The 27,819-nt window shown below is 55.5% G+C and overlaps 1 protein-coding gene and 1 long non-coding RNA gene across 3 annotated transcripts in view; both read left to right on the plus strand.

Annotated features, from left to right (window-relative positions):
- BTBD9 (BTB domain containing 9) overlaps positions 1 to 27,775 on the plus strand; it is a 406,941-nt gene extending 379,166 nt beyond the window's left edge. For both annotated transcript variants that reach the window (XM_040644643.1, XM_040644644.1), the window contains exons 10-11: positions 6,139 to 6,217; positions 24,288 to 27,775. In XM_040644643.1, the coding sequence (XP_040500577.1) occupies positions 6,139 to 6,217; positions 24,288 to 24,485 (277 nt within the window). In that variant the 3' untranslated portion in view covers positions 24,486 to 27,775. The remainder of the gene's footprint in view (positions 1 to 6,138; positions 6,218 to 24,287) is intronic.
- Positions 19,205 to 20,398, plus strand: LOC121106041. Its single transcript, XR_005838727.1, has 2 exons — positions 19,205 to 20,050; positions 20,140 to 20,398. It is a non-coding gene; the product is annotated as an uncharacterized LOC121106041 (long non-coding RNA).
- Positions 27,776 to 27,819: the final 44 nt, after the last annotated feature.

A 27,819-nucleotide genomic window follows, 5' to 3' on the forward strand; every position in this document is an offset into this window, starting at 1 on the left:
AGAACCTCCTTAAATATGGTATCTAAAAGCAGTGTGCCTGTCTCAATCTACTTGCACTGCTATATTTTCCTATTTAGTCCTATATTTTTTTGTCCCTCTCTCTCCCCTGAGAATGTAAGCTTCTTGAGGGCAGAGTCTAAAATTGGGCCCACTCCATAGTAAGCACTGGATAAATATTTACGGAAACCAGAGGGAAAGAAGGTGCATCAGTACCTCTTGGGCTGGTCAGAGCCTCCATGGGACCCTCCAGTCTTCTGCCTGGGGGTTAAGCCTGGATCACAGTGGTCTGAAAGCCAAGGGGGAGGGTAGGGGACTGGAAGTCTCACCATCTGAGATACTCACTTCTGTGTAATTCCTTAGTCTCAGCCCCAACAGGTTCCCACCCTCTGCTGTGCCTCCTCGTGCCCCTCTCTGTTCAGGCGCTCCAGAGTGAAATCCTGTCTCCTGCCGAGATGGGAGAGGGCTCATTCCCGCTGTGCAGGAAGAAAGAGAGGGGGATGTGGGGGAGGGGGATCCATCTGCTCTTTTCACCTGCTTTCAACCAGTCCTCATAGGTCAGCCCCCTGTACACCCCTACCTTCAAATGACGTGAGACTTTCTAGGGTCGCGTAGTGTGAATCTGTTTGGGGTGTGTGTGTGTGTGTGTGTGTGTGTGTGTGTTAGAACACAAGTATTTGATACAAAGCATATATTAGATTTCCTTACTGCTGTTTCATTGGAGGGAGCAAAGATGAACCCATGATCAGTTTGCCCTGTTTAACTGCCCGTCTGGCCTTGGCCATCTCCCCAGTGTTCACCAGGTCTGCTCCAGAAGAATCCTGACACTGGCATTCTCTTCATAGCATAGGCAGCAGAGTCACATAATTTTCCAGAACTAAAAAGATCACGCACCATTGGTACAGGATTTACAGGATCCCCAGAGAAGTCAGGACGAGGCTGAGGATGGAAAGCCAATCTCAGCTGAGCCCCGCTGCCTTCCTTCCTTTCTCCGGGGGCCCTTGTCACCAGAGCCACTCACACAAGCCCTGCGCTTATGGATGGTGGCTGCACCCCTCCCCCAGCCAGCAGCTCTCCTGTCCTCTGCGCACTTCCCAAAAGACGCACTTGTCCGGAGCCGGCGGCACCACCTGGCCAATGCACGTGCCCGTCGAGGGGCTGACCCCCCCCCGGCCTCCTAAGTTTCAGGCCAATGCACGTGCCCGTCGAGGGGCTGACCCCCCCGGCCTCCTAAGTTTCATACTGGCGGTTTGGTTACTTCCACCTGGCACATTCTTTCTCACATGAACACAGACACCATTTTAATGCCTTTCTTCTCCCTCTTTTTTAATTTATTTCAAGAACTGTTTAAAATGCAGGCAAGAATAGGAAGTGTTTCAACATTCACTCACATGCTCATCCCCACAATTGACTGTAGTTAATATTTTTCACGTACACGTCGTCTTTTTTATTTTAATCAAAGAAATAAAACATTCCAGTTAATGTTGAAGCCTCCTTTGTTCTCCATCAGCAAACCCATTCCTCACGCTCTCCTCAGAGACTGCCAGTGTCGTGAATTCAGCACATCTCCTTCCAGAATATTTACACATGTTTTGTGAGCGTGCGTGTTCTCGTGAGTCACGTGTGCGGCTGTGTATGTGGCTCCACAGTGTACATGTCGTCCCCTGATTTGCTTTTTAATACAACCATATGTGTGTCCATCTCTGCACGCTCTCGGTGGAGGGGGAGCACCTGCCGAGCCTCTTCTCTCCCCCGCGTTTCCATATGTGTGACTGTAAAGATAGAATAGTAGCCAACGTGCACTTTCACCACGTGCCAGGCACGGTTTTCTCGTGGAAACCCCACAACCGCTTCACCCCCGTGGCACACCGGGACCTGAGGCTGCAGGGACCCAGCCAGCACAGGCCAGGGGGCAGCTTGCGGTCCGCTCGCCTGTGTGGTCCCCCGGCGGGAGTCATGACGCCAGCACGCCAGTGAGGCGCTGTAAGACCCCAGGACCCAGGGGCCAGGGACGAGTCCTGTCTCTGTCCAGGAGACAGAGCCCCAGCCTCTCCATCGGAAAGCTCCTCACTGTGCCCTTGGCTGGAAAGAGCCCCCACAGTTGTGCGATCTGGGTGGCGCTGGAATGTGGACACGTGACTTCTCTTTCTGCCTTAGTGTCGCACCTCAGAAATGGGATTCCGACGGGCGGCCGAGCTCCCTGACAGATTGCTGGGGACCAAACGTGCGAGATCGTGATTGGGACGCACTTTGTAAGCCTCACGGTGGTGGTCTGCAGAGGGACAGCCCCGGCCCGTTTTTTCACTCCTTGACAGACCACCTGCCCTAGTCCAACCACATGGCCCTGCATTTATGCTCATGACACTGCTTGATCCTCATTCCTCAGCAGCAGCTTTAGAGAGACTGTTCCGGAGCTCTTGTGTTCCTGGCTTGTTGAATCACTACTATGGCAACAACATCATTTTCTACCTTTTTTATTTGTTACTTCATATATATATACATATATATATGTATTTCAGCCTCGTTATGGGTTAAATTGAGTTTTATGGGTGGCAACCCAATCGAAATTTAGAACTTTTTTCTCCAGAAAAATTGCTTCCAAGCTTCAAACAACCAATTACAAGGGAAGCTTTGGAACACCACCAGTTAGTGAGTTGGGACCAAGGTACTGCTGACATTGCTCTCTACTTAGTTCCTGAAAGGATAGCTGGTCTCCCCAGAGAGACTATAAGCCTCAGAAGGGCAAGCACTATGTTTTACACTCCCCCATAACACTTGGGTGCCGGGCTCGGGAGTATTTCAATAAGTGCTTGCTTAATTCCTCCAGATTCCAGCTGCCTTGTCTGCCTCCAAGAAATGGGTGCTGATGGGAGTGCCTTGGGTGCCCCTAGGAGCCCGTGCTGTAGTCGGTAAATCACATACTAGCAAACTGACTCACAGATGAGGCCAGGAAGCCGTGTGTCTTACCCAGATTCGTTTGGCTGAATGGTACTTGTAATAGTGATAACAAGGCCATCTTTTATTTTTTAGTACTTCAGCAGCTAGCACTTTGTTCTCGATGTTTTATATTTGTTATGTATCTAATCGTCACCAAAAAAAGTTAGATATTTTATTGTCTTCATTTTACAGATGAGGAGACTGAAGCCCAGAGAGGTTAAGCAGCATGCTTAAGGTCACCGAGCTGGGAAAAGGGCAAAACTGAGATTCTAACCCAGAGCCCGTGGTGTCAACCAATGTGCCAAACCACCCCTAGTTCATGGTCTGTATTAAAGCCTTGAGCAGTAGGCAAGATAGGTACTTTTAAGAAAATACTTAAATACACATTCTACCAAATTCAGACAGCAAAGAGAAGTACAAAAGTCTAGTACATGTCTCTGGACATTCTTTCATCCAAAGCTAAAATCTTGATCGCCTTTTGGCCACCATGCCTATGTCGATACCTCTCTCTGAACACGTGTGTATAGGTCCGCATTTACGGTCTCCTGGACTTGGGACCTCCCTCGAGGGGCTCTTCGGTGACAGCATTGGACAGAGGAGACTGGAGCTCAGGAGAGGGGAGCACAGCCTCCAGTGCCAGGCTTGGGACTTCAGTGCGGGTGGGGCTTCCTGTTTTGTCGTAAGTGCTCAAAGACAGACCACACATATTGTTGACACCCGTTGCTCCCGTTCAGACACTTGCTCCCATCACCCAGTCTTGGCCGTGACCCAGGTGGGTGCTGTGCCCCTGCAGCTCCGTCGTCTTCCTGGGCGTGTTAGCTACTAAGGAAGGGATTCAGGGGGCTTGGTGAGGAGGGATAGTTTATACAGCTCTCAGGAAAGCTCAATAAAAATGGCAGTGGAGCCTCGCGGGGACTGATGGCGGTAGTGTCCTGTTGCCGAGAGATCCTCGAGTCGCGCGGTGATTGCACATGTGGCCCCGACGTGGACTTCGGTGCCACCTTATCGATTCCCCATCGAGCAGCATGTAAAGTGGTTTGGAAGAAGTTGAGGGCAAATGGGATCTGATATTTGGGGAGGGACAGATGCCCATTACCTCATCCTAACCTGCGCCCCTTCCTACTGATATCCAGTTTTGCTGAAAATGAAATCATCTTTCAAGTCTCAGGCTGTGTTAGTGAAAATGAACTCTAATGTGATCAGATATTAATGCAGCGTAATGGAGGACTGGTATTACATTGAGGCCTTCTGATCTTATCACTCCACAAGTGCTCCCTCCTGCTCAGGCTGCTGCCCAGCCGCCCCGCGTCCCCAAGCACAGGCGAGGGGCGGAGGCGGCCACGCCCGGCCAGACCTCCCTTCCTTCGCTGCCTTGGGTTCCCGGCCGTGTTGTGGGGGGAGCAGGTGCCGGACGTCAGGAGGCCTGATTCGGACCCGCCTGCGCCCTCGGAGCCGTGGGCACGTTGAGCATCACTAGCTTACAGGTGCCGAGTCGGACCTTCGTGTCCGGAAGCTCTCGAAGATTTTCTGGAGAGGCCCGCAGCTAGAAATCTAAGAACACGGCCTCCACCTCCGCCGCTCCCAGCCCCTCTGCACCCCAGTCCTTTTGTGAAGCTGACTTGAACATGATAGTTGTCAGTGGCTGCTGTCACTTGACCTGGCTGCGTCTCCCTTTCCTGAGACGCAGGCGGTGGCCCAGCCTTGGTGTGCCGTAGCTTCCCTTAGGAGTGGGGATGGGCGTCTGCTGCCCCACGCAGCGTGGACCTCTCACTTCCCTTGACCTGCCGGCGGGAGGATGCCCATCTGTCAGCCACACAGCCTGGCTCAGGAGTGACAGGCCTATGGGAGCGCAGGCCCAGGGTCGAAGCCCCACAGGGCCTCCCTTGTAGGCCTGCCCCAGCCCGCAGGCTGCATCCCACCCAGCAGACGCCCCAAGGGAGCTGTGTGGGTCTGGGAGCAAAACAGTCCCCCACCGAGAAAATGGGCCAGGAGTGCAGGCTCTGGGGATGGTCAGATGGCATCACCTCCATATATGAATAATGGCATTTTTACAAAGAGAGTGATTTTTCTTATGCAGTTTCCAGAAAACTGCTTTCAGAAGCACAGACTTTGCACACAGGATGGTAATGACTTTTTAATGACCTTAAGGGGCCTGGGTGTCCAGGCAGCAGTGAATCAGTCTCAGTGGGAGGCTCAGAGAGAGAGAGAGAAGATGGAACACCTGAAACCGAAGGGGGAGAAAACAAACCACAAATACATATATTTTCCTTGGTAGCATTACTTGGTAATTAGACAATTACAGGAAACAGCTTCCCAGCAGCTGGCATTTCCACTGTGTGAGCGGAGGAGGGACGGCAACAACTGTGAACTCCTCACATTTATTACAGAAAATATTATTGGAGTTTACAGTCGTGGGTGCTGTGCTCTCCTCCAGCGCATTCTGATGAGCCGGGAGCGTTAAACCAAGAGCGGAGCTCCTCCTCTCCAGGGCTGTTTATGGCCTGCTTGGCTGGGCTTTAAATGAGCTGGCTTTTGAGCCCACCCAGAGTCTGGCTGGTCCTGAGAATAAGCCCTGGGGGCGGGGGGTGCTTTTAGAAGCGGTAAAGGGGAGGCCCTGTGGAGAAACCTCCTCTTCTTCCCCAGGTGCCATCCCCTGCATGGGGCAGGTTCAGACAGAAGAGTCTAGGGTTCACACGGCAGTGAGAGACCCCCACTTCTCCCTCCCCTTGCCCTGCCCCGCCCAGGCCACATTCCTGCTCTGGTTCAGAACTCTCCTCCCAGAACCCCCCACGCCTCTCAGACGCACACCCATTCAGCCAATAGCCCCCTGAGGTGGGCCCGTTTCTCAGGTGAGGGAATGTATTGTATGAACCCCCATCAACCTGATCACTTTTCTCTTTGGCCACGCTCCTGTCGCAGTGTGAACTCGGACTGTACTGTGTGCCTGCTTATGGGAAGCTCTGGGGGCTCCCGGCTGCCCTTGCAGAAGGTAGAAGCGCTCTGAGTGGGGACCTAGGTGCTGACCGCCTCCCTCAGACACGCGAGGTGGAGCCCCGTCCTGTTCCCCCGTCCGTCCTGTCGCAGGCCTCCTGAGGGTGGAGGACAGGAGCGCTCCGTCCGCAGCATCTAGCTCGTCCCGCCTGCGCTGCTGGCCGGGCTACCGGTACCTTCTAACTGGGCACACGGTTGTGCTTCCTCTCACAGGTCCTGGCAGTCTGTAACTTTTGAAAGACAGCCCGCCTCCTTCATCCGAATCGTGGGAACGCACAACACAGCAAATGAGGTAAGGGTCTCTGCTCGGGGGCGACGCCGTGCTGTTTCGCGACGTACAGGTAAATGCTGCATCCCGAGCTACGTGGAGCTGTTTGTTCTCCCCGCTCATGGCCTGCTGTTCAGACAGCTTGGTACAGAGGAAAGGCCTGCTCTTACACAGGGGGGATATCATCATCATTTCTAGATGCCTCTTCACTAGGAAATGAAAGCCAACTCCTATGGCTTTGCTTACTCCCACCAGCGTCCCTGTGGAATCGGCAACCACAGAGACCTTGAGAGGTCACACACCCTGTCCTCAGAGTCTTCCGTCCTCCAGACAACAGCTATTTCAGAGGTCCCTTGGCCCTGTGAACATGGTGTTTAAGGAACCTCAGCCCCACGGGGTCGCTGTGGCAGACGATCGCTGGCTTTCTCTGTCTCTTCCATCCTATGCCAGGCTGCAGAGAAATGTTTATGACTGGGCCTGTTCCTCCCCCGGCATCCAGGCCCGGATCATTCCAGTGGACCATGCCGTTTGTAGATGTTTACTTTGGGATTTAACGAGGGGAGAGTGGACGGATTGTTTTCCCCTATTTTGAGGGCAGCAGTCAGGTGAAGGGCCTGCGCCTCAACCATTGCCATGCTGTTTTCTCCGGAATGTAAATGGCCCCAGAGAAATGCACTGGGTTCCTCTGGATCAGAAGAGAGGACAGGGGGCGCCTGGGTGGCTCTAAGCATCTGACTCTTGATCTCGGCTCAGGTCATGATCTCAGGCTCGTGGGATTGAGCCCTGCGTCAGGCTCTGCACTGGGCATGAAGCCTGCTTAAGATTCTCTCTCTCCCTCTGCCCCTCTCCCTGCTTGTGCTCGCGTGCTTTCTCTCTCTCTCAAATAAATAAAATCTTTTAAAAATATTAAAAATAAATGGGAAAAAAAAAAAGAGAAGACAGTGTCCTCGGTGAATCGAGAAACCAGGACATCTGAGTGTGAGGGAGGGCACTATTAATAATTATACCGGGACAGCAAGTATAAACCAGGACTGAGCCAGACATACCAGGACTGTCCTCCCCTCGATAGCCTGTATTCCCAGTGGGCTTACGAAGGCACCTGGGCATTCACGCACACCATTTAAGGTGAGACTAGTGCCAGTCACCTGTAAGTTAACTACTTACCTCTTCTGTTCTTTGAGTGGGCGTTGAGTGAGCACTAGTGGCCAGACACTGGTGTCTAGCATATGGCCACGCTGTCGACTTCATCTGCTTATCACGCCCTTGCTTTTTATGCAGTCGTGTGTGTTTAGTGCGAACCTCTGAAGGACTGCTAGTTAAAGACAGGAATCAGGAGGAACAGTAAGGCTGAAACTCAAGAGGGAGACGAAAGGCATCAAAATAGTAACCGCTCTGCACTTTCACCTTAAGCTGCTCTTCTCATATCTGTCTGGGACTGACGTCCTGGGCATGTGACCAGGGCAGCTGCGTGGGGCTCCACACCCAAAAGGGGCTCTGTGCTTGGGGTTTCATGCTCACCAGCACCATCTTAAATTCTTCATAATTTTACCTATGAATTTGTTTTTATAAGGGCAGCCGCATAGGACAGCGGAGCATTCGCCAGGGGCTGGGAGCCTCAGCTCGCACACAGGCCCCCCTCTGCCCCCTCAGACCTTCCCAGGACAGGTTCTCAGCCACCCACCCCCTGACCCCTGGTGCCTGGACCTGCCCAGCCTCCCCTTTTTAGCCTCCCCATGACCACTGCCACCCTCCACTCCCTGTGGGGGCCCCACACGTTTGCAGGGAGGGTCAGGGTCTGGTATGAATCTCACCTGAGTCCGAGGATAGGGCCCCGGGCGCCTATGAGGGTCTGCCCTGGCCTGAGGAGTTCCCCTGGCCAACGCATTGCAGCAGGAAGTCACAAAGGAAAACCCTGTGTCAGGACAGGAAAGAAACTGGGGGAGGAAAGAAAAAGCTTTTTTCCTGCTTTTTGAATAAGAGGCTCTACATTTTCATTTTGTGCTGAGCCCTGCCCATGACGTAGCTGGCCCGGTTCACGCATTCGTGTTTGTCAGGTCAGAGTTCTCCAGAGCGCGTCAAGGTGTTCTTGGTGCTTCAAAACGCATTTTAAAAAGTGAAAATACTGTGATAATTTATATTCATTTTGCCTTTTTATTCATTTATAACAAAAATGATACATGCCTACAATGTGTTTCTTGCAGAGAAGAGCTGATAAACAGAAGCCTGAAACTTTCTCTCTTACCTCTTCATCTCACAGACCTGAAAATTATAAAAGTAAACAAACTGAGATTTTTTTAAGGCATAAAATTAAAGAACTGTAAACATTAGTTCATAAAAAGCACTTTTTTTGATGAGGTAATGAAAGTAAATTTTAATCTGTATGTTAATGTATATTTGAGCCCCAAACCAAATATCATCATATTTTTAAATCATATTTTTTTCTTTTAAAAAAATTATAATTCTGGTATAGTTAACATAAAGTATGATATTAGTTTTAGGGGTATAATATAGTGATTCAACAATTCCATACATTACTCAGCCTGTTTTTAAATTTTGCCAATAAATCTCAATTTTTATTACCACTTAAATTTATATTAAGTTATGTGTTTATCATGTACCAAATTGGAAAACAATTTATCTTTACATAATACTAAATCAAGGTAAAATTGAATATTTTTCATTTGCAGTCGCTTATTTCTTATGTAATACATTGAAAAGAACTCCAGACTGTTCTGTCTTTAATTCTTCCATGGGATTCTGCAGTTAGGTATTCCAGCAGAAGCAATTCTAGGTCAGAGAAGGCCAAGGAGCACTGGGGTCAATCTGACGAGGGTCTCCCAGAGTTTAGCCCTCACCCTCTCACCTCAGTGACCACATGAAGACCGGTTTCTTCGGGGAAGAAATCCTCAATGTGGTGTTGCCAACTGGGGAACGTCTTAAATCATAAAATAAATAATGAACGGGATCAGTAGGCAGGACCCACAAACTGTCTTTCCCAGAGCACATAAGAAGGCACAAAAGTGCTGAGTCTCCCTGGGAATCAGGAACGTAGCAAACGGGGGCGCCTGGGTGGCTCAGCCGTTAAGCGTCTGCCTTCGGCTCAGGTCATGATCCCAGGGAGCCCGACATCGGGCTCCTTGCTCGGCAGGAGGCCCGCTTCTCCCTCTCACACTCCCCTTGCTTGTGTTCCCTCTCTTGCTGTCTCTCTCTCTCTGTCAAATAAATAAATAAAATCTTAAAAAAAAAAAAAGAAGAATGTAGCAAATGCTCAGAGAACATTCTTTCCTGCAGCACGCTAGTTTCTGGGGCAGCATTTTGGACAGAGCATCACCTGTCTCAGAGAACAGTGGGAGTGTGTATCCATCGGTGTGGTGGCGTTCAGAGATGCGAGACACAAGGTTGCACTAAGGAAAGAGGGGTGACTAGGGTTGGTCAAGCAGGACTCCTGGGGGAGGCAGCCCCAGAGGAGAGTGTGGCACAGCTAGCCAGGGAAAGGAGGCTGGGGGCACAGTCAGGACACAAAAATGGAGGAGGGGTCCAGGACAAGCCCCATCTCTAGTCCCATGGAAGCCAGAACCCCACCGTCAATCAGAATATTGGGGTCATGGTGGCTGCTTTCTCACAGGGGAGGGTTGTAGAGGGAGAGGCAGGGTTTCCTCGGCCTGCCACTGCTTGTTTGCCAAGTGACGTCCACAGCCTTCGTTGAGTCAGAGCCAGGACCCTCAGATACCGAGTGTTACCGAGGGCTTTCAGTAATTTCAAGAACTATAGCTGCACGTGTGGGTAACAGAAAGAGAACGGTGGGTGAATGACTTTGCCACATCCCCCACGGAAGACCGTTTTCTGCAGGTGCTGCCCCATCCAGAGAGGAGCTGGGGAGGGGGGCAAGGGGAGCCTCGCTCAGGGGGCCTGTGACTTGAAGAGCATTCGGAGGGGGTGGTGCTGGGCTATTTGGGCAGAAGGTGGAAAGCGCCGGCACCGTGTGTCCGCGGGAGGGGGGCCACCTGCAGCTGTGCGCTGGTGGTGCTGGAAACCACCCCGACTTCCACATCCCGCCCGCTGCTGGAATAGCAGAGCCCCACCCCACCCCACACCAAGCTGAAACAGCCTGGGGTTCCTTGCCCAGTGTAGACGAGTGTGTCCCGCCACGGCGGCCAGGCCTTGCTGTGGGCGAGGCCCACGTGCAGTGTCCGCGTGCCGATGTCCCCCCTTCCCTGCCATCGGGCTCTAGGGTGACAGCAGCCGCAGCCACAGCGGAGGCTCAGATTTCTTGATCACCTGTTTTGGCACGCTTCTGATTTCCTGCAGCATTTCATCCCTGTCCTCTGGGAAGCATCTGTCTGTTGCTGGCATCTGTCTCTCATCTTCCTCCGTGAGCCCGCAGCGAGAAATTCAGTGCATTTTTTAGCTACGTTGATGACCCCTGTCGATAAATTTCCCTAATGCTTACCTGACAGACCCCGCCACTTCCTTCGGTGACCCCCGGCCCCTTGGGTACTTGGCATCCTCCTTGCCACCTATCTCAGCCCCGAGAATGGCTTCCTTTCGTCCCCGCCAGCATGTGCTTTGTCATCGTCCGCGCCGTAGGGGCCCCGTGCCCCGAGTGCCCCGCGCATGGCTCGGCCCGCCGCCTCCGCCCTCGGAGGCTTTCTGCTGGGCTCCTGTGCGCCCGCAGGGCCTCCTTTGTCTTCCCGTCACGCTGAGCACTAGATGGCAGACACGGCCGCCCTCTCGTCCTGCCTCCTTCAGTTGCTTCCATTTGTCTGACTCCCTGGGGCCGGCAGCCACAAGGGTCCTCCTCGGCTGCTTCCTCAGGCGCGTGACGCTGGTCTCATTCCAGCGCAGTGGCCCATCTGCCTCAACCGCTGCTCAGTCTGAGTGCCCAGGGGGCGGACATTTCTCCCCTCTCCAAGCCTCTCATGTCTGAGAAAGGGTAGAACCGGGGCCCCATGGCCGGCGCCACGCACGTCCTGGCGGATCCAGGGCTGCCGCGCCGGGTGACCGTGGCTGAGCCATGCCGGCTGGGACGCGGTGCCCCGCGCCAACCCCTTCCCTCCCATTTCAGCAATGATCGTAGCAGAGCCGCAGAGGCGCACACCTCCATCCTCAGAGATCAGACCGGGTCCGAACGGGATCTGCCTGGGGACCTCTGAAACCCAGTCCGTGTACTAAAGGAAACAGAAGTTACACCTGTTTTGGGGTTGGGGGTTGGTTTTCTTCGTTGTTGTTAATTTTGGCTTTTTTATGGTTTCTATGGAAGCCTGGGTTTGAGAGCAAGTTCTGGAGTGAGTTTTCAGTAGGCAGAGAGCTCAGGGACACAGACAGCCCCTGGGAGGACAGAAGGACTGTGGGAAGGATGAACTGTCTGCAGTATGGAAAGACTGGGGACCTGCTTGCAGGAACCCACACAAGAGCCTTTACCAAGTCAGTAACCAAAGCTGTGGAGGGAATTGCCAGGCTGTCGGCTGCTCTCAGGCTTCCTTCTCACTCACTGGATGGACATAGCTGAGGAGGGGGGCTGTCATATGTATCTGTGTGTCCCTGGCACCTCGCATGGGCCTGGTGCGTGTACGCATGGAGTACCTGTCGGCGGAGGGAGTGAATGAAGTGTTCGGTCTGTCCATCCGTCTCTCCCTCGTGCATCATCAGCCACCAAAGGCAAGGATTTAGTACTACGGTTTGTCACCGTCAAGAGCCCGTGGTACTCCAAGACAGGCTTCTGCAGCCACACTGGGGAGTTTCTGAAACCAGACGCTTTTGTACGTGGAAAGGTACATATGCCACATACGTCCGCGTGCCCTAGTTGAAGACCCGCATAGTGACAGCTATTCTCAGTGTAAATTGCAATTGCGGCTTGTGTTTACTGATCACTTACTAGCGCCAGGCCCTACTGCACACCCTTGAGGCTCGTTACACAACCTAGCCGGCATACGTGAAGGAGATTCTATTCTCACCCACTTTTTAAAAACGAGGTAGCTCAGTACCAAGTGCCGGCGAGGATGGGGCACAGCGGTGGTCCGCCCCCAGCACCGCAGGAGCATAAACCGAGGCAGCTGCTCAAGAGGTTTGGTGACGGCGACATCGACTCGAGTTGAACATGTGCACGCCTGCCCTGAGGCTACGCATCTCACACCTGTGTGTGTGCTCTGAAGAAGCTCTGACACACGTTCCGGATGCAAGAACAAAGATGCTCACAGCAGCACTGCTCGTACTGGACCCAAGCAGGACACCTGCCGTCATCCGTCCAGGGAGAGTGGTTGAGGCAAGCATCGTCGGGCCGTGACGCGCAGGGTCAGTGTCCCAGCATGTCGAAGGCAAGAAGCCAGACAGGATTATGTTCCTGTAACGTCAAAAACAGGCGAAAGTAAGCTATCACGTATAAGGATGTGGACACAGGTGGTTAAACTTTTCTTTAAAAAAAAGCAAAGGAATAATTATTATTAAAGCCAGAACTGTGGTTTCCTCGGGGTGGGGAGGCTTGGATCAGGAAGTGCCGCCCACGTGGAGGGAGCAAGGGACACCCACAATGTTCCTGGGTTCTTGACCCTGGTGGAGTCTACGTGGCATTCACTTTATAGTTATTCAATAAGCTGCACATTTGCAAAAGAAAATTTGATGAAACTAGAGCTGAGAGATGTTAAGTGTTTTGCCCAAGGTCATCCTGCTGGCGAGTGCCAGCCAGGATTTGAATTCGGGCAATTCAAACATCCTAAAACATCCAGACTGCTCTGTTTCCCAAAAAGGCACAGTAAATAATGGTAAAGCCACAGAAGTGCTGTGCCCAGCACAGAGGTGGTGAGCAGACGGCTCCTGTGGGCACACTTCGGGCACCAGTCCGCACCAGATCTAGGAGAGAAACCAAGGCAGGGCCCTGGCTTAGGGCCTCCAGCAGTCAGCCAGTGAAGAGCAAGCCGTCCGTGCTGGAGCCGGCGTGCAGCCAGGGAGCCCAACGGCACAGCTGACGTGGACGGAGACAGAGGCTGGGGCCTGAGGAAGGGGCTTCCTCATCTCTAAAATGGACCACATGAGCCTGGCCCTCAGGACTGGAGAGACACGGATGAGACTGGGTGGCAGGGGGTCGTGGAGGGTGGGCGGTCGCAGACTCCCCGGGCTCGTGCAGGGAGTAGCAAGCAGCTTGTGAACTTGCAGCACCCGCAGGACAGAGAGTCTGCAAGTGGCTGCTTGAGCTGCCCTCCAGGACCACTCAGCACGGAGCCTGCAGTGAGGCAGAATTTATTTACAGGCTTCTGTCAGGCCGGTGAGTGGCTGTGGGTCCCAGTGCCATCCTCGTTCCCATAGCAACATGTGGCTCGAGTGAAGAAGAAAAACACAAAAACAGGGAAAGGGACTCTTTTTGTTTTGTTTTGTTTTGTTTTAAACAACAAAACTCCTTCCTGACCTGGTGATAATTATTGCCCAGACACCCCCACCAGGTCTGCTCACACCCTCCACCCCTGGCTCCCCTGGGGTTTCCCCCTTACGGCATCCTCTAGAGGCTGTGCTCTAAGCCCCGAAAGGCAGGTGTCCCTCCACACAGCCACAGGCTGGCTCTCCAGGCCAGCTTTCCTGGTTGGTCAGCGCGAGAACTGAAGCAAACATCCCCGGGGGCAGAGACTCCGAGAGAGAACAGAGCAAATGGACTGGTTAGCCTCTCTGTCAGAGAGCTCCTGACCTGCAGAGAGAGCCCCAGTTCCAGCCCTCAAACTGCCGCTTCTGCCAGGGATGGGGAACCAGGCCATCCGGGGGGTGTCGTGTGGCAGTGATGGGGAAGGGAGGTGCCGAAATCAAACGTGCTCATTGAGAGAAATAACATCTGGTGGCACCCAGATGCCCTGTGGGGTGTGTGCAAGGCAGAGCTGGTATTTGCAGGGGCAGACTGGGTGTGGGCCAGAGACCAGGGAAACAGGGGAACAGCAGGGCCTCGCCACGGAACAGGGAGCCAGCCTGGCACCTGTGAGGTCGCGTAACAGTATTGCAGAGACTTTGCCCAGGCCCCCCAGTACGCTGCACTGCTTGAGGGCGGACAGGGTGTCCTGGTGTCTTCGTGTCTGAGCACCCAGCCCCCTGTCCCCCACACCATAGTCCCTTCGTAAATCAGCCTGAGGGCCAGAGCTTTGGTGCAGCGTTCTGAGGGAAATAAGCTCTCAGGAATCCCCTGTGACAACCCGCATCTGAGGAACGAGGCAGAACGGAAGATTGCACTGGGCTGTAATCCCCATGACCTTGGAGAATGGCCAGGTGATGGCTGTGGGCAAGTCTGGAAGCATGTAGTTCCAAGAAGCGGTGAAGGGGGGAGGGGGTTAAAGGTGAGAATTCCAGACAAAAATTTGGATTTAAGGACCACTTTAGATCATGGTCGAGGTCAGGTACCTCAGAAGTCAGGCTAAGAAGAAAGGGGTTGGAAGGGTCTAGAAGTAAGCTCTGAGAAATGGCCATAATGCATAGGCTAGCGAAACAGGGAATGAGCAGAGGAAGAGTGGAGAGAGTGAAAGGAAGGGAAGTCCTCACCGAGTGTGGTCCAGGAGACCCCAGCACTGGTGCGAGCCTCACCCCCAGCCAGCCCTGTGACCCCCAACAAGTCACTTCACTCCCTGGCTCTCAGGACGCTTGTCTTCAAAATAAGGAGAGTGATGGGGCACCTGGGTGGCTCAGTCAGTTAAGCATCTGATTTCGGCTCAGGTCATGATCTCGGTCTCGGGATGGAGCCCCACGTCAGGCTCCCTGCTCAGCGGGGAGTCTGCTTCTCCCTCTGTCCCTCTCCCTACTCATGCGTGCTCTCTCTCATTCTAAGAAATAAATCTTTAAAAAAAAGAGAGAGAGTGAATTCAATCTTAAAGTTTCCTTCCCAGGGAGACAGAAAAAGCAGGAAAATATTAATCTATGAAAGCAGACCTGTTACAGGCATCTTTATTCTTAAATGTCTATTATGAAAGCTTTGCTTGGGAAGAGAGAGGGAAGGTGACACAGCAGTGAGCACAGGTCATCGTTCCAAACACTCCACAGTCCTGCTTATCGTCGCGAGCGGCAGTAACTCTGCACTAACCTACTGGCCTGGGGGAAAGTGCCACAGAACCTGAGCCACCCCACAGTGAGACAAGGGAGACGTCCAGCCTGTGCAGGTAATAATCCTGGGCGGCGTCCCACTGCCCAGCCAGCGGGTGGGAGCTGGGCGGGGATCTCCGTGCAGCCGGAGCTTCCAGATGAAACAGACACACGTCACCTAGAGGAAGTGAAGAACTGCCCCAGGCAGCTGGGGCTACGCCTGCTGGCCCTCCAGGGCAAGGGGACACAGGCAGGCTCCTATCAAGTAGCCTCCAGCGGGAAGGGGGCCTTGGCAAGGCCACATCTACCAGGCTCTACCTAGGAACTGGAACGTTTCCCTTTTATCGTTTATTAGTCTTTTTTTCAAAACTAAAAAGATACCTCTAACACTCCAGGGCCAAGATATTTAGGATGAGAGAGTAAATCGTTCTCCCTGAACTCTGGAGGGTGCACACAGAAAAAACAGCAACCAGGGATTGCAGGGCTGCCTGGAGCTATGTATATTGGAAAGGCTCTTTTTCCAGAACCTTCCAAGCCATAAAGGTCCAGGGATCTGTGGGAGCCCTGGCCTATGGGAATATGGGGAATGGTATTGGAAAGCTTAAGAACTTGCCATACATGAGCAATGTCGCCAAGAATCGTACTCCTGTACCTACTGGGATTAGGTGCTTGTGCACAATGGTTTGGGCGTCCTGTCAGCCCTAAGCAATATTGAAAAAGTATTGTTCACAATCTGGAAATGTCTCCCATTGAAAAGGGTTTCTTAACTGAAAACCATGTTTTGGGCTGTTCGGATGAATATGGACAGAACTTTTGCTTATAAAAAGGGGTGTTTTGTTGGAGACACTTGGACTTCACTTTTAGAGGAACGAAAAGTGAAACATCCCCACAGCCTGCAGACAGACGCTTAACCTGTGCTCCTGCCGTGGGCATGAGAAAGATGTCATTGTCACCGGTGTCCGGATCGTGAGCGCTCGTTGAATGCGGTGTGGGTGCATGTGTCACCACCGCAGACTCAGGGAAAACGGAGCAGGCGGTCTTCAGGGTGGCAGCGTCCAGAAGCCATGTCTTTGTGCCTGACTTATGGGCAGATATCCCTGAGAGGCGGTCATGTATTTTATCAAGATATGTCACCTTGGAAATGTAAGTCGAAAGCTCGGGTCAGGAATCCTATTTGTATTGGTGGGCATGAAAGCAGTCTGGGAAAATTACTCAGGAGAAACCCGAAAAGCAAGGTAGAGCCATGGATCAACATTTATTAAATTTTCCCAATTTCTGCTACATTTCACGGTGGACCCTGAGCGCAACCTGGGAAAATTAGCCGAGGCTCCCGTGCTTCTAAGAGCCTCGAAGCTCCGTCGAGCACATGGTGCTTGGGGAGTCCCCGTAATGAAAGGAGGCGCGGCCGGCAGCCGCCGAGGAGCTAGCCCGAGCACCGAGAGCCCGAGCACGAGCGGAGGCCAGCGCGTCTGTGCACATCCTTTCCAGGTGGCTCACGGAGAAAAGAGCGCCCCAGACGCTCTCCAACGTGTCGAGGATTATGGCCCCCAGAGAGGAGAGGCAAAGTGATAATAAACAGGGGCTACAAAAAAGGACACCCGGATAGTGCGGAAGGCTGTGTCGGATTCGTACACACGACTACATCCCAAATCAGCCGGCCCCTCTCGGGGGACAGCTCCAGAGGCCGTTGAAGCTGGTTCAGCGAAGGTGCCCCTTCGTGAGCAGCGGCAATCACACAGGCTAATGGGATACATGATTGCCGAAAAGGGGACGCGAAAATGATGCGGCGGCGGCGGTAATGGTTTTGCATAAATCAGTAGTGCGACTCTGCCCTGTGTGCCTCATTCACTTTTGGGCACATCCTTTCCGAGGGGTATTGCAGTCTCGGGAAGGTTCATGGGAAAGAAATGGAATGGCACAGCTTGTAGGCAAAGAGAAACTCGGGACCTGGCCGTTCCCCCTAGAGGGAGGCAGAGGAGCTTAAGGGTGCGGCCCCGCAGGCCGTAGCTTCAGAGGGCACCCCGCGCCCCCGGGGGGTCGTGAGGACACCCGAGCCCTCGGCTACCTCCCCTGGTTTCCGTGTGGACAGAGCAGAGGCCCTGCAGCCTCTCTTCCCTTGGGCGCTTCTGCAGGGGGTGGGAGGCCGCTCCTGGGAAGGAGCCAGTTTCCGCGCAGCAGGCTCACTTCCCACCCCTGCTCCCAAGAACGGAGTCGGGCCCGCTGTCTGGGTGCCCGACGCGGTGGTGTTGCGGCAGGAGCCCGGGAGCTGGCGGGCCGTCTGGCGCTGTGCCGTGGTGGGTTCGGGGCCAGCACGCTGTTCTGCAGAGGGGTGAGCGGGCTCAAGAGCGGCTCGGCCCTGAGACTGGATCCCGCCGCTCACTCCTGGGACCTGGGGCACGATGCCAGGCACGATGCCGCCTCCTTCGCATACCGGCAGGGGCGCCCCTGCACCCCCCTCTCCCCCGCTCAGCACCTGGTCCATGGTTGTGCTCAGTGGGGCGCTTGAAAAAACAAAGACAGGGAAAGGATCTGAAGGCGAGGACAGGCCCAGGAGGTTGGCTGGGCCTGGAGCCCCCGGGGGCCCCCTGCTGCCATCTTCTACGCCCGGCAGGCTGCCATCTCTGCCTCCCTGAGAATCCTCCCAGCCACTGCGGACCCTTTTCTTTCTTGTGTCCGTCTTACCGCGCCTGTTCTCAGGTTCGTTTTTTCTTCCTTTAAAAATGACTCTTTCCTGTTTATCCCAAATCGCTGAAGTCTACTTCAGGGGGTTTCAGGGTTTGAGGTTTCCTGTCCCTGCCTTCTACCTTTAGACACCTTTTCCCCTCCTTTGCACAGTTTTATTATTTGTATTCCTTTTATATTATTTTCAATTGAATCCTTTTCCTCAGTCTGGAGCCTCTGGCCCCCTGTTCAGGTCTGGCCAGCCCCTTGGAGTGCTGCCACGAGCCATGCCCCCCACTGCCACCCACCCCGTACCCCCCTGCCCTCTCCATCATCACCCTTGGCTGGAGAGCTCCAGTGGCCTCCCCTCTCCTACTGCTTCAAGGGCTCCCTCCTCTGGCCTTTCCTGCTTGGCTCCCTCAAGCTTCCCGACTCAGCTCAGACATCTCCCCCAGGAAGCATTCATTCCCGACACCCCCTGTCGGCTGGCGGGGCAGCCCTCTATGCCCTCACGGCTCCCTGTGGGCCCAGAGCCCCTTGCTTGTCGATGAATGTGTCTGCTGTCCCTTCCAGATGGTACGCCCTCTGAGGGACCAGGCCTCACATGCTGGGCATGCAAGGGGTGCCTCACACGTGTTGTAGAGTGAATGACCTCCTGACCCGCACACCCCAGTCACCCGGTTCCTCTGGCCACTCCTACCACACATGTGGGGCTCAGTCTGTCCTCTCTGCCTGGCAGCCAGAGGCACCCTTCTTTTCCCGACTTCCGCCTGCCCTTTGCCCGCCCGCTCTAAGTCCCACTGCACAGTTTACCTCTTCGTGGACTCCAGGCCTGACCCATCTTCCCATTTGTAACACACCCTGTTTTCACTTAGAACTGTCAGCACAGTTTGTGACTTACTAAAATTAACTGTTTCCTGTGTGTTGCCTTTGAATCTGGCAGAGCCTGCTTGGCTCTCTGGAGATGCTCAGGGAACCCACATTAAAGTTCATTGGTCCTTCAGGGACACCCTCGGATCCCAGACTGAGGCTCGGCTCGGAGGTGGCCCCATCCCTCCTGTCTGGTCACACGTGCCCACCTCGAGGCAGCCGGCAGCTGGGATGTCCATGGCCTCCTGTCTGCCCTAACTCAGATGCAAGGGCCGGCCACTGGTGGCAGGGGAGCAGTGGCTAGGATCTCTCGAGGAGGAATAGCCATAGCCATCTGAACGGCCCGCGGAGATTTGCTGTCACTATTGCTAGGCTTGTGGGTAATAACAACCATTTGCACTATTATTTTAAAACAGGTGGGTTAAATGGGCTAAAGGTGGTTGTGCAGTTCACGTCACCCAAGTTATAGAAGAGAGAAATGCAGGCTGGAAGTGGGAATGACAGCAGGAAGGAGGGCAGCAAGAGGCAGGCCAGTGAGCATTTATTAAGTGCCCACTATAGACAGTCTTCCCGGGCTTCCCCACCACCGTGCGGAGCAGAAGCCCCTGCCCCTCAGGGTAGGGACGCTGATGGGACCCTTTCCGAGATGAGAGGCACGTTCTGAAGGGCCAGCCAATAGTGCCCAGCCCTACAGAGAGCTTTTTTAAGCTTATTTTTCAATTCAGAATTGAAACACTGAAGTGTTTATTCCTGTGTAGGGCCTGCATGGGAGAACGGACAGCCATGCCTTGGTCCTAGAGTCCTAAGGGTGCTGAGATGGGTAGACAGAGGCAGGAGTGGGCCAGGCTTTGGGGCGGAAGGCCTGAAGACTCACAGGGCCTGTGGGACAAGAGCTTGCCTGGAAATTAAGGGCACTGAGAAGCTCGCAGGCGCATGGGGAGAGAAAAACCCCTTCCACACAGAGGAAAGGTAATGAGGAGTGGGACAAGTGTCAGTCAGTGAGCAGATCAGCGTCAGGGCCTGAGGAATAGCCTCCAGAGCTATGGGCCCAGAGCGCAGGCTGCGGGATTGCACAAATAATGGGTCAGAGAGTGTGACGGGGCAGGGTAAGGACTCGGGGTCAGAAAGGGGGAAGGGGCAGTAAGTACAGCGTGTGCACATTTCCCTTCCAGAGGGTGGAGATGTGGGCTCTGGGGACAGAGTGTGACCAGTTTGGACTGAGAGAACAGGATGTCTGTTGGCTTACGAGAAGCTCCAGCAGGGGGGAGGGGGTCTTGAGAGAGGGTGTGGGTGGGACTCCAGGCAGCGGAGGTGTGTTCTGGGGGGAGCTGTCCCGATGTGCCCCCGGCAGCCCCACCCACACTTAGAAAGAGGTGTGCTCATAAGCCAAAGAGACCGTCGCTAACCCACCAAAAGATGGTCTTGTCACTTGAAAAGCTTAAAGAATGTTAAACTGAGGGAGAAGAATAGATTAATAGCGGCCACTTAGAAGATGTTCAGATTTGCCCTGCGTGGTACAGGTCAGAGCTGATGGCGCAGACAGCTCAGAATCACAAAGGGCCCTCCCGTCAGGCTGTCGTCAGCTTAGCACCTGCAGATGGGCCCAAACAGGGAGATTTGCTCTAACGGGCAGAGAGGAAGGGAAGAAAGGAAAAGGAAGGAGGATGGGGGTGACTGGGTGCCACGAGGCCCCCAGGAAGCGCCGTGGTGGGAACAGGGCCGGCCTGAGCTTCAAGGAGAGAAATCTGCTCGCTCTAAAGGAACCCAGCTCTGCCAAAATGAACAGGACAGACCTGAAGCCTCATGGCCTCCGTTAGTCTTCACATTAGAGTTTGAGATGTGAAATTTGAAACAGCGGTAGATAAATGAATTGAAGTGGGAATACGGGGAAAATAGTGATGCAGAAAGGTGAGCACGGAATTTATATTTTAACTATAATCTCACAGTTGCCATCACATTTGTCTTCTCCTCTGTGAACCTGACTCCATAGTAGAAGGTTGTGTGTGTGTGTGTGCACGTGTGTGTGCCCGGTGCGCGTGCTCGAGCCGTGGAGGCCACAGAGCCCCCGGGATGAAGGAGGGACAGTTCCTTGTCGCCGCCCCCCACCCCCGCTTCTGCCACAGCTGCATCGCCTCCCTCAAGGAGGGGAGCCGGTGCCCACCAGCCCTGCCCTGCGTCCTGCCCACTCCCGGGGTACCATTGCCTTACGCCGTACAGACAGGCCCTTTCTAGAAGCAGACTCAACCCACACGGGCAGATTCAAAACTGAGCGGGTCGTCTCCAGCCAGCAGGCCTGCGGAATAAAGGGAGCGAGGCAGGGATTGCCATTGTTCTGGAAGCACTGGGTGGCCCGGGAAGGCAGGCACTGCGGCCTGCCTGTATGGCTGGGCAGGTGCCATGCCCCTGGGCCACATGGCCTGCCTTTCATGGCTGTCTGCACAGGCTCCAGGCACCCAGTAGCCGGGGCAAATATCACTATAAACCAGGTACACACTCAGCATTTGTACCCAAGTTCACCGATGACTTTACAAGTTTCACCATCTAACTTCTTTAAGCAGAAGCCTGGAGACAAAAGGGAGAAAGCCTGGGAGAAGGTAGTACTGTTTGGAGAGCCAGGGCCCTACCAGCTGTCTGTCCAGGAGGCTCTGGTCGAGCGGCTGGGCTTCTGCCCCGACGGACCCCCTGCGACTCCCCCAGCCTCCGTCCCTGTCACATCAGCAGCCCAGCACCCCAGTTTGTTTAAGACTCTCTTGCACCATCAGGCCCCTCAGGAAGTGGAGCTCACCCCTAAACCCCATTCCAGCTGAGGCTGCCATCCGCCCCTACTGCCAGCCTCCAGATCACTACCCCTGCCCCTTGCTGGGGTCCACCCCTTCCAGGCTCCTCCTCACACCCCTCGCTCTCCCCAGTGAGCCTGTGCGGCCCTTCCTGCACCCCAGCCCCCTCACTCCGGCCGCCTGGGCTCCAGCCTCCTGTGCCTGCTCATCCCAGAAGGTTGGGACCCCTCTTGGATTTGTTCTACTTTGCTGAACTTCGCCTCTGACAAGTAAGCAAGGTTGATGTGTGTTTCTCTTGAATCATCTCATGGACTGTAGCTCCTCCCCTTGGCCTCTGTGACCTCTCGCCCAAAGCTCTCACCCCTTGTTGAGGACAATACCGTTGGCCCCCACCTGACCACACTGTCCTCCATCTGCAGGCCGCCCTGCCCCTCGTGACCGGATGAGTCTTTCCAAACATCCCAGCACCTGGTCAGTACCATGTGTACTTTTGAGGCCAGAGTCTTTGTTGTTGGAGCTGACGTGCAGGCCCGGCCCCATGGGAAGTGTGCAGTTGGTGTTCGTGGGGCGAGCATGTCCCGGAATGTTCCTCCGCAGAGACCTCGCCGGCCCTGCCCACTAAGATCTTCCCCTCAAACACCACTGGGCCCTTTCCTCCCAGGTGCTGACCCGTGTTATTCCCCTTGCCTGGAACACTTCTTTTTTTTTTTTTTTTTTTTTAAAGATTTTATTTATTTATTCGACAGAGATAGAGACAGCCAGCGAGAGAGGGAACACAAGCAGGGGGAGTGGGAGAGGAAGAAGCAGGCTCATAGCGGAGGAGCCTGATGTGGGGCTCGATCCCAGAACGCCGGGATCACGCCCTGAGCCAAAGGCAGACGCTTAACCGCTGTGCCACCCAGGCGCCCCTGCCTGGAACACTTCTAACCCCAAAGTGCCCCTCCTTCCCTCCTATTAACTTTTAAAAGCACTCCCTTGAGGGCTTAGAGTCTCCTAAGGGCAGCAGCGGTGGCCTTCAAACATTTTGTTTGCTTATCCCCTAAAAGAACTTGGGAAAAAAAAGTATAAGTAACCCTTTGAACATTTAAGGTTGAAAAGTAAAATATTAAGTTGAAATACAATTATTCTTATAAATACGAGGTAAAAAAATACACATTTTTATAAGACAGAAGATGAGGAGCCAATTATTAGGAATAAATATTTGATGATGTGATTCACTAAAATAGATTCCAACCCACTCATCGAATAAGGCACACCAAATCCGAACGTCATCGTGCAGAACTTGCACGTGGGTTTTAGCCAGTGTATCTTGAAAATGTTTTAATTCTGGAAAAAATCCCAATTATGTTTAAAAAATTACACGAGTCCTGAGCACACCTCAGTTCTGACTTGTGAACCTCTCCCCGGGGCGCAGCCGCGCGCTCGCGGGGCCCGGAGGTGCCAGGGCCCATGCCGAGGACAGGTCAGGGCTGAGCCCTCGTTCCGGGAGGGGAGCGGGCGTGTTCGCAGGCAGGCCTCGCAAATACAGATCCTGAGGATCTGGAAACGCATTCCCTTAAAACTGCCAGCGTGCTCCTTGGGAAGTGGCTCCGCAAACCCCACACCAGAGACCACCGCTGGGGGGGGGGGGATGCTTCCCTTCAGAGAGCCCGGCCGACCCCAGGGAGCCGCAACCCCAGAAGGATCTGGCCGTAGGTGGGAAAAGGAATTTCCATGTGTGCCGGGGAGGGCGGTCAGCTTCCCTGAGGGGGGAAGCTGCCCCCCCAGCTCACACAGCAGCGGTGGCTTCTGTTTCGCGCCGGGCGTGTCAGGCTCACACCCACACACCGTGCTGTGCGCTGTCCGGGTCGGGCGTGCGCCCTGGGCCGCCGAGCTCTGAGCCGTGCCCGTCCTCTCCAGGGGGGCCCCGCGCTGGGCGCAGAGCTCAGGCGGCTGCCCCGGGGACTCGCGGGCTGTGGCGAGCTCTCCTTGGCTCCCGGGGGCGGCCGGCTCTTGCACGCAAGGTGTGCATTCCAGGTGCGCCCGTACGGTGTCGAGGCGGAGCCCCCTCCCCGGCACTGCTGTGCAGCCCGTGGTTCTGCCTCCGGAGCGACTGGCTCGGACCCTCCAGAGAAGCCCGGTCCTCCCCCAGGGTGATGCCCTGCTGGCTTTGTATTTTTTGGTATCAACTTTGTGGACGTGTAATTCACACACCCGACAACTCACCCATCAGGAGCGCGCAATGCCGTGGTTCTAGCACGAGTTGTGCCGCCGTCCCCACAGTCCCTGTTGACTTTTAACCCAGCTGCCAAAAACAAGATTCATTCGTTAACTAAAAAAGAAGAGCTCGTGTGACGAGAGTAACCCGAAATGGAATAATCCAGGGAGAACTTTTTTCTAAAATATTTTATTTGCGCAAACACAAGCAGGAGGAGCCACAGAGTCACGGGGAGAAGCAGGTTCCCCGCTGAGCAGGGAGCCCGATGTGGGACTCGATCCTGACACCCTGGGATCATGACCTGAGCCGAAGGCAGACGCTCAACAGACTGAGCCACCAGGCACCCCCCCAGTGAGGACATTTTATAGGAAGCCATGTCGGACTGCCTGTAACTTACAGACCAGCAGCCCGACTTCTGGCCCGACTGACTGAGACAGGTGTCCCACTTTCTCATCGCGGCCCGGGTCTGCGGGGTCCTGAAGGACCTCGGCTGCCTTCTGGTGGGACACCCGCCATCGCTCACCGGCCCTGTGCTCTCTCTCGCCAGGTGTTCCACTGTGTCCACTTTGAGTGTCCGGAGCAGCAGAGCAGCCAGAAGGAGGAGAGCAGCGAGGAGTCGGGGCCAGGGGAGCCCAGCCTGGCCGGTCCGCAGCTCGACCCCCACGCCCTGCAGGCCCCCAGCGGCAGCTCCCTGCCTTCCAGCCCCCGCTCCGCCTCGCGCTCCCCCAACCGGCAGCACCAGTAAAGGGGGCGCCGACGTGGAGGCACACGGGTGGGCCCCGAGGGCAGGGGCCAGGACTGGTGTCCTCCCAGGAGGGATCTCTGTTGACCGCCCGTCTCCCTTCCTGGGAGGAGCAGATGGGGCTGCAAAAACGGACACAGAACAGGCTTTCTCCCAAGGACGGAAAGGGGCTGCTTTGTTCTCCTCAATTTGTTCAAATCAGGCTGGTCTCCAGGGGGAGAAAATGGGTCTTCAATCTTCATCAAGTCCACCATTAACACCCTACCTCTCTCATCTCACCTGGGCCAAGGGGACAGAAGGCGGCGTAGCGGGGCCGTGTCGGAATACCGAAAGGGGCCCGAGCTCGAGGGCAGGACAACACGTGAGGCCTCTATTACCTGCAGGTGCCCCTTAGGAAGTGGGTTTCCGTAGAGTGGTTACTTTTATGGAACACACGGCCCTGGCAACTAAGTGATTTTTCTTTCTTTTAGTTATTGTCCATTTGCTGAATCATAGGTGTTCCAGATCTTGAAATGTTCAAACAGCAAATCACTTGTTTAATCCCTTTTGACCCTGTAATTTTCCTTCCCTAGTTTTGAACGGCTAAGCCTGGGGCGGAGCGGGCGGTGCTGTGCTCGGCTCCTAAATGAGGCACCGAGGCGGCGTCAGGGCACCCGGTCTGACGAGGAAAATCCTCCGAGGAACTTCAACCAAATACAGAATGAGCAAATCAGTCCGAGGACACTGGAGTTAATAACCGCTCGAATTCCTGAGTTATTAACCTGTCATTCCTGAAGCGTCTGCAGCCTTTGAGCTCGGGAGGCTGACGAGGAAACAGTGACTTTGCCACCTGCTGACTTCCTGCTCCGAAGTCTGTCGGTGTATCTGTAAGTCTGCGCTGCTTCCGGTTGGGCCGAGCGCGGCCCTGAATCACCACCGGTTAGCTGGCCGTGGGGACGGCGGCACTTCCGGCGGCCCGTGTCAGGAACACGAAACTGGGGCTCTGCAGCGAGGGCTTGCTGTGTTTCGCCCCCAGACCCAACTGCCCGGCCGGGGTTTGGAAGGCGCCGCAGCTGTGAGAAGCTTTTCTCATCCTCGTCCAGCCGATGCCCCGTGGCTGCCGTGGCCACCGTGGCTGCCGTGGCCGGGTGCGGCTCTGCTGTGCCCGGCGCGCACTGCGCTGGGGTCCGCCCAGCTCGGGGGACCCCGGCCCCGCTGAGCGCCGGCCCTCCGGCCCCCGGACGCAGGCCCAGGCCCTCGGCGCACCCCGGGACCCCGCCTGGAGGAGGTGGGCTCACAGGGCGTTCCTTTCCGGGTCTTAAAGACACGTCGGCTGTGGGTGGACGCGGAGCCCCTGGGCCCGCGCACTAAACGCTTTCGCCCGTGCAGCCGGGTCTTGAGTGGTCGCTCGATATGGGAGCAGCAGGGCCGTCGGACCCCACGGCCGAGCAGGAGGGTGGGCTCTCCGTTTGATCACGCCGCGGGGGCTCCGGGTCCCGTCCCGCTCTGCTCTCAGCTCGCACGTCCGACGCCTTCCCCACTGTGTGGGGCCAGCGGGACCCCCGAGGGGCGCCCGGCATCTGGGGAGGGGGGCCCACAGCAGATGGCAGCGCTGCTCGCTCGCCGAGGGTGGCCGCCCCGCGTGACTTGGCCACTGCCTTTGTCGGCATCCAGCACGGGCGGCCGGTTAGCGTGGAGAGTTCTGTCCCCTCGGCACCTCCCTCATCAGCGCGGTGGCTCAGCCCGAGAGGTCAGCAAGAGCAGAGCCGGGCTGTCGGTAACGTCTCCATTCAAGGTTTCTTTCTGAAGTCTCCCGTCCAGAGAGGAGTCCGGGGGCTTGGAGGCTGGCACCGCTGACCTGGGAACAGGGGAGTGGGCTGGTGAGGACCTGGAAGGTTCCGGCCCTCCATCTCCAGACGGTTGGGTCCCACCGGCCCGGGCACACGTCACCGTCTCAGACACAGGTGTGGCTGCTCAATGTCACATGGAAGAGCCACAGGCCGCGAAGCTTGAGCTCCGGGCCCCTCCCGCCCCCGGCTTGCTGCCTCCTCCCCTGCCCGGCGCATTCCCTCCGTGTCCCGGCCCTGAGGGCTGTCTCCGGAGCTCGGAGTTTGTCTCAGCAGGTGCGGGACGGGGAAGATGAGGCCTGCCCATGGCCGCAGGGAGAACGGGGACATGGCCTCCTTTGCTCCCCGAAGCTGCGGCCACCAGCGCACCGCCCTCGGGTCTCCTGGGCCTGACGCGAGGCCTTGCTTGCACGGAGGCCCGCGCTAGACCTCAGGCAGCCGTGGACGAAGCTCAGCAGGAGCCGCTCGGTCCACCTCCTGTTACCGGGCCGGTGGGCTCTGCCTTCCGTGGTGATTGGCGGAGCGGGGTGGAGGGGGGGCTCTGTCTGCAGGCCTGGCAGGGCGGGGCCTTCTGGAAGGCGCCTGCAGACCCCAGGCAAGGTGTGTGGCCCCAGACATAGGCAGGGCGAAGCGTGGATCCGCAGGGAACGAGGGGTGAGTGGGCAGCGGCTGGTCCTGCCGAGGGCTCCTCTCTGCCGCCAGCTGGACCCAAATACCCCCAAACTGGAAGAGACCACCGGAACTCAACGGGAGTGCGGATAAGACAGCCTGGCGCGCAGCCAGAAGGATCCCCAGATGCCTGCAGAGTCCCAGACCCAGCAGAGGGAGGAGGGTGCGCCCCCTGTAACATGTGAGGAAGGACATGCGGCTGGGTCCCCCAGGGCCCAGATGAGGGCCCCGCCCGGTGAGGGTGCAGCCTGGGCGGTAACACGTTTGGGGAGAGGTTGGGCGAGGCCTGGCCCTCCGTGGGGACAGATAGAGGGGTGCTTGTGGCCTCTGGCCCGTGACTGGGATTCTTCTCCATTGCAAACCGTAAACCAGCACCTTTGTGACCACCGCCCAGGGCAGGAAATCGAACACTGCCAGAAACCCCCGCCCTTCCCTCTAGATCCCAGTTTGGGGCAAGAATTAGCTGCCCTGGGGCTTTGGGGGATAGCCTTGCCTTCTGGCAGCTGCTGGGAGGGCCGGCTGGGGTGACACTGAGCACAGCAGGTGGGGCCTGTGTCCCCCGGCCGCGGAGCTGGCGGCCTGCTCTTCGGATCCGGCGCTCCGGATTTGGAACAGGTCTGTAGTACGACGAGCGCACACCCGCCCGGACGCACACTTGTTTCCCCACATTCTCAGTGCTTTTCCTGTTTTACTTCTTCGACTTTCGTTAGAACTACGAGCCCGTGATGGATGTGGGACTCTTCTCAATTGCTCTTTAAATTGTCACTTTTTAATCTTATTAAATGAAGTGTCGATACCTGACAAATACATTAAAAGTGTTTTATTCCTAGAAGAGTTGGGAA

Source organism: Ursus maritimus, unplaced genomic scaffold (assembly GCF_017311325.1).
Source record: "Ursus maritimus isolate PB19 unplaced genomic scaffold, ASM1731132v1 scaffold_30, whole genome shotgun sequence".
NCBI classification, from domain to species: domain Eukaryota; kingdom Metazoa; phylum Chordata; class Mammalia; order Carnivora; family Ursidae; genus Ursus; species Ursus maritimus.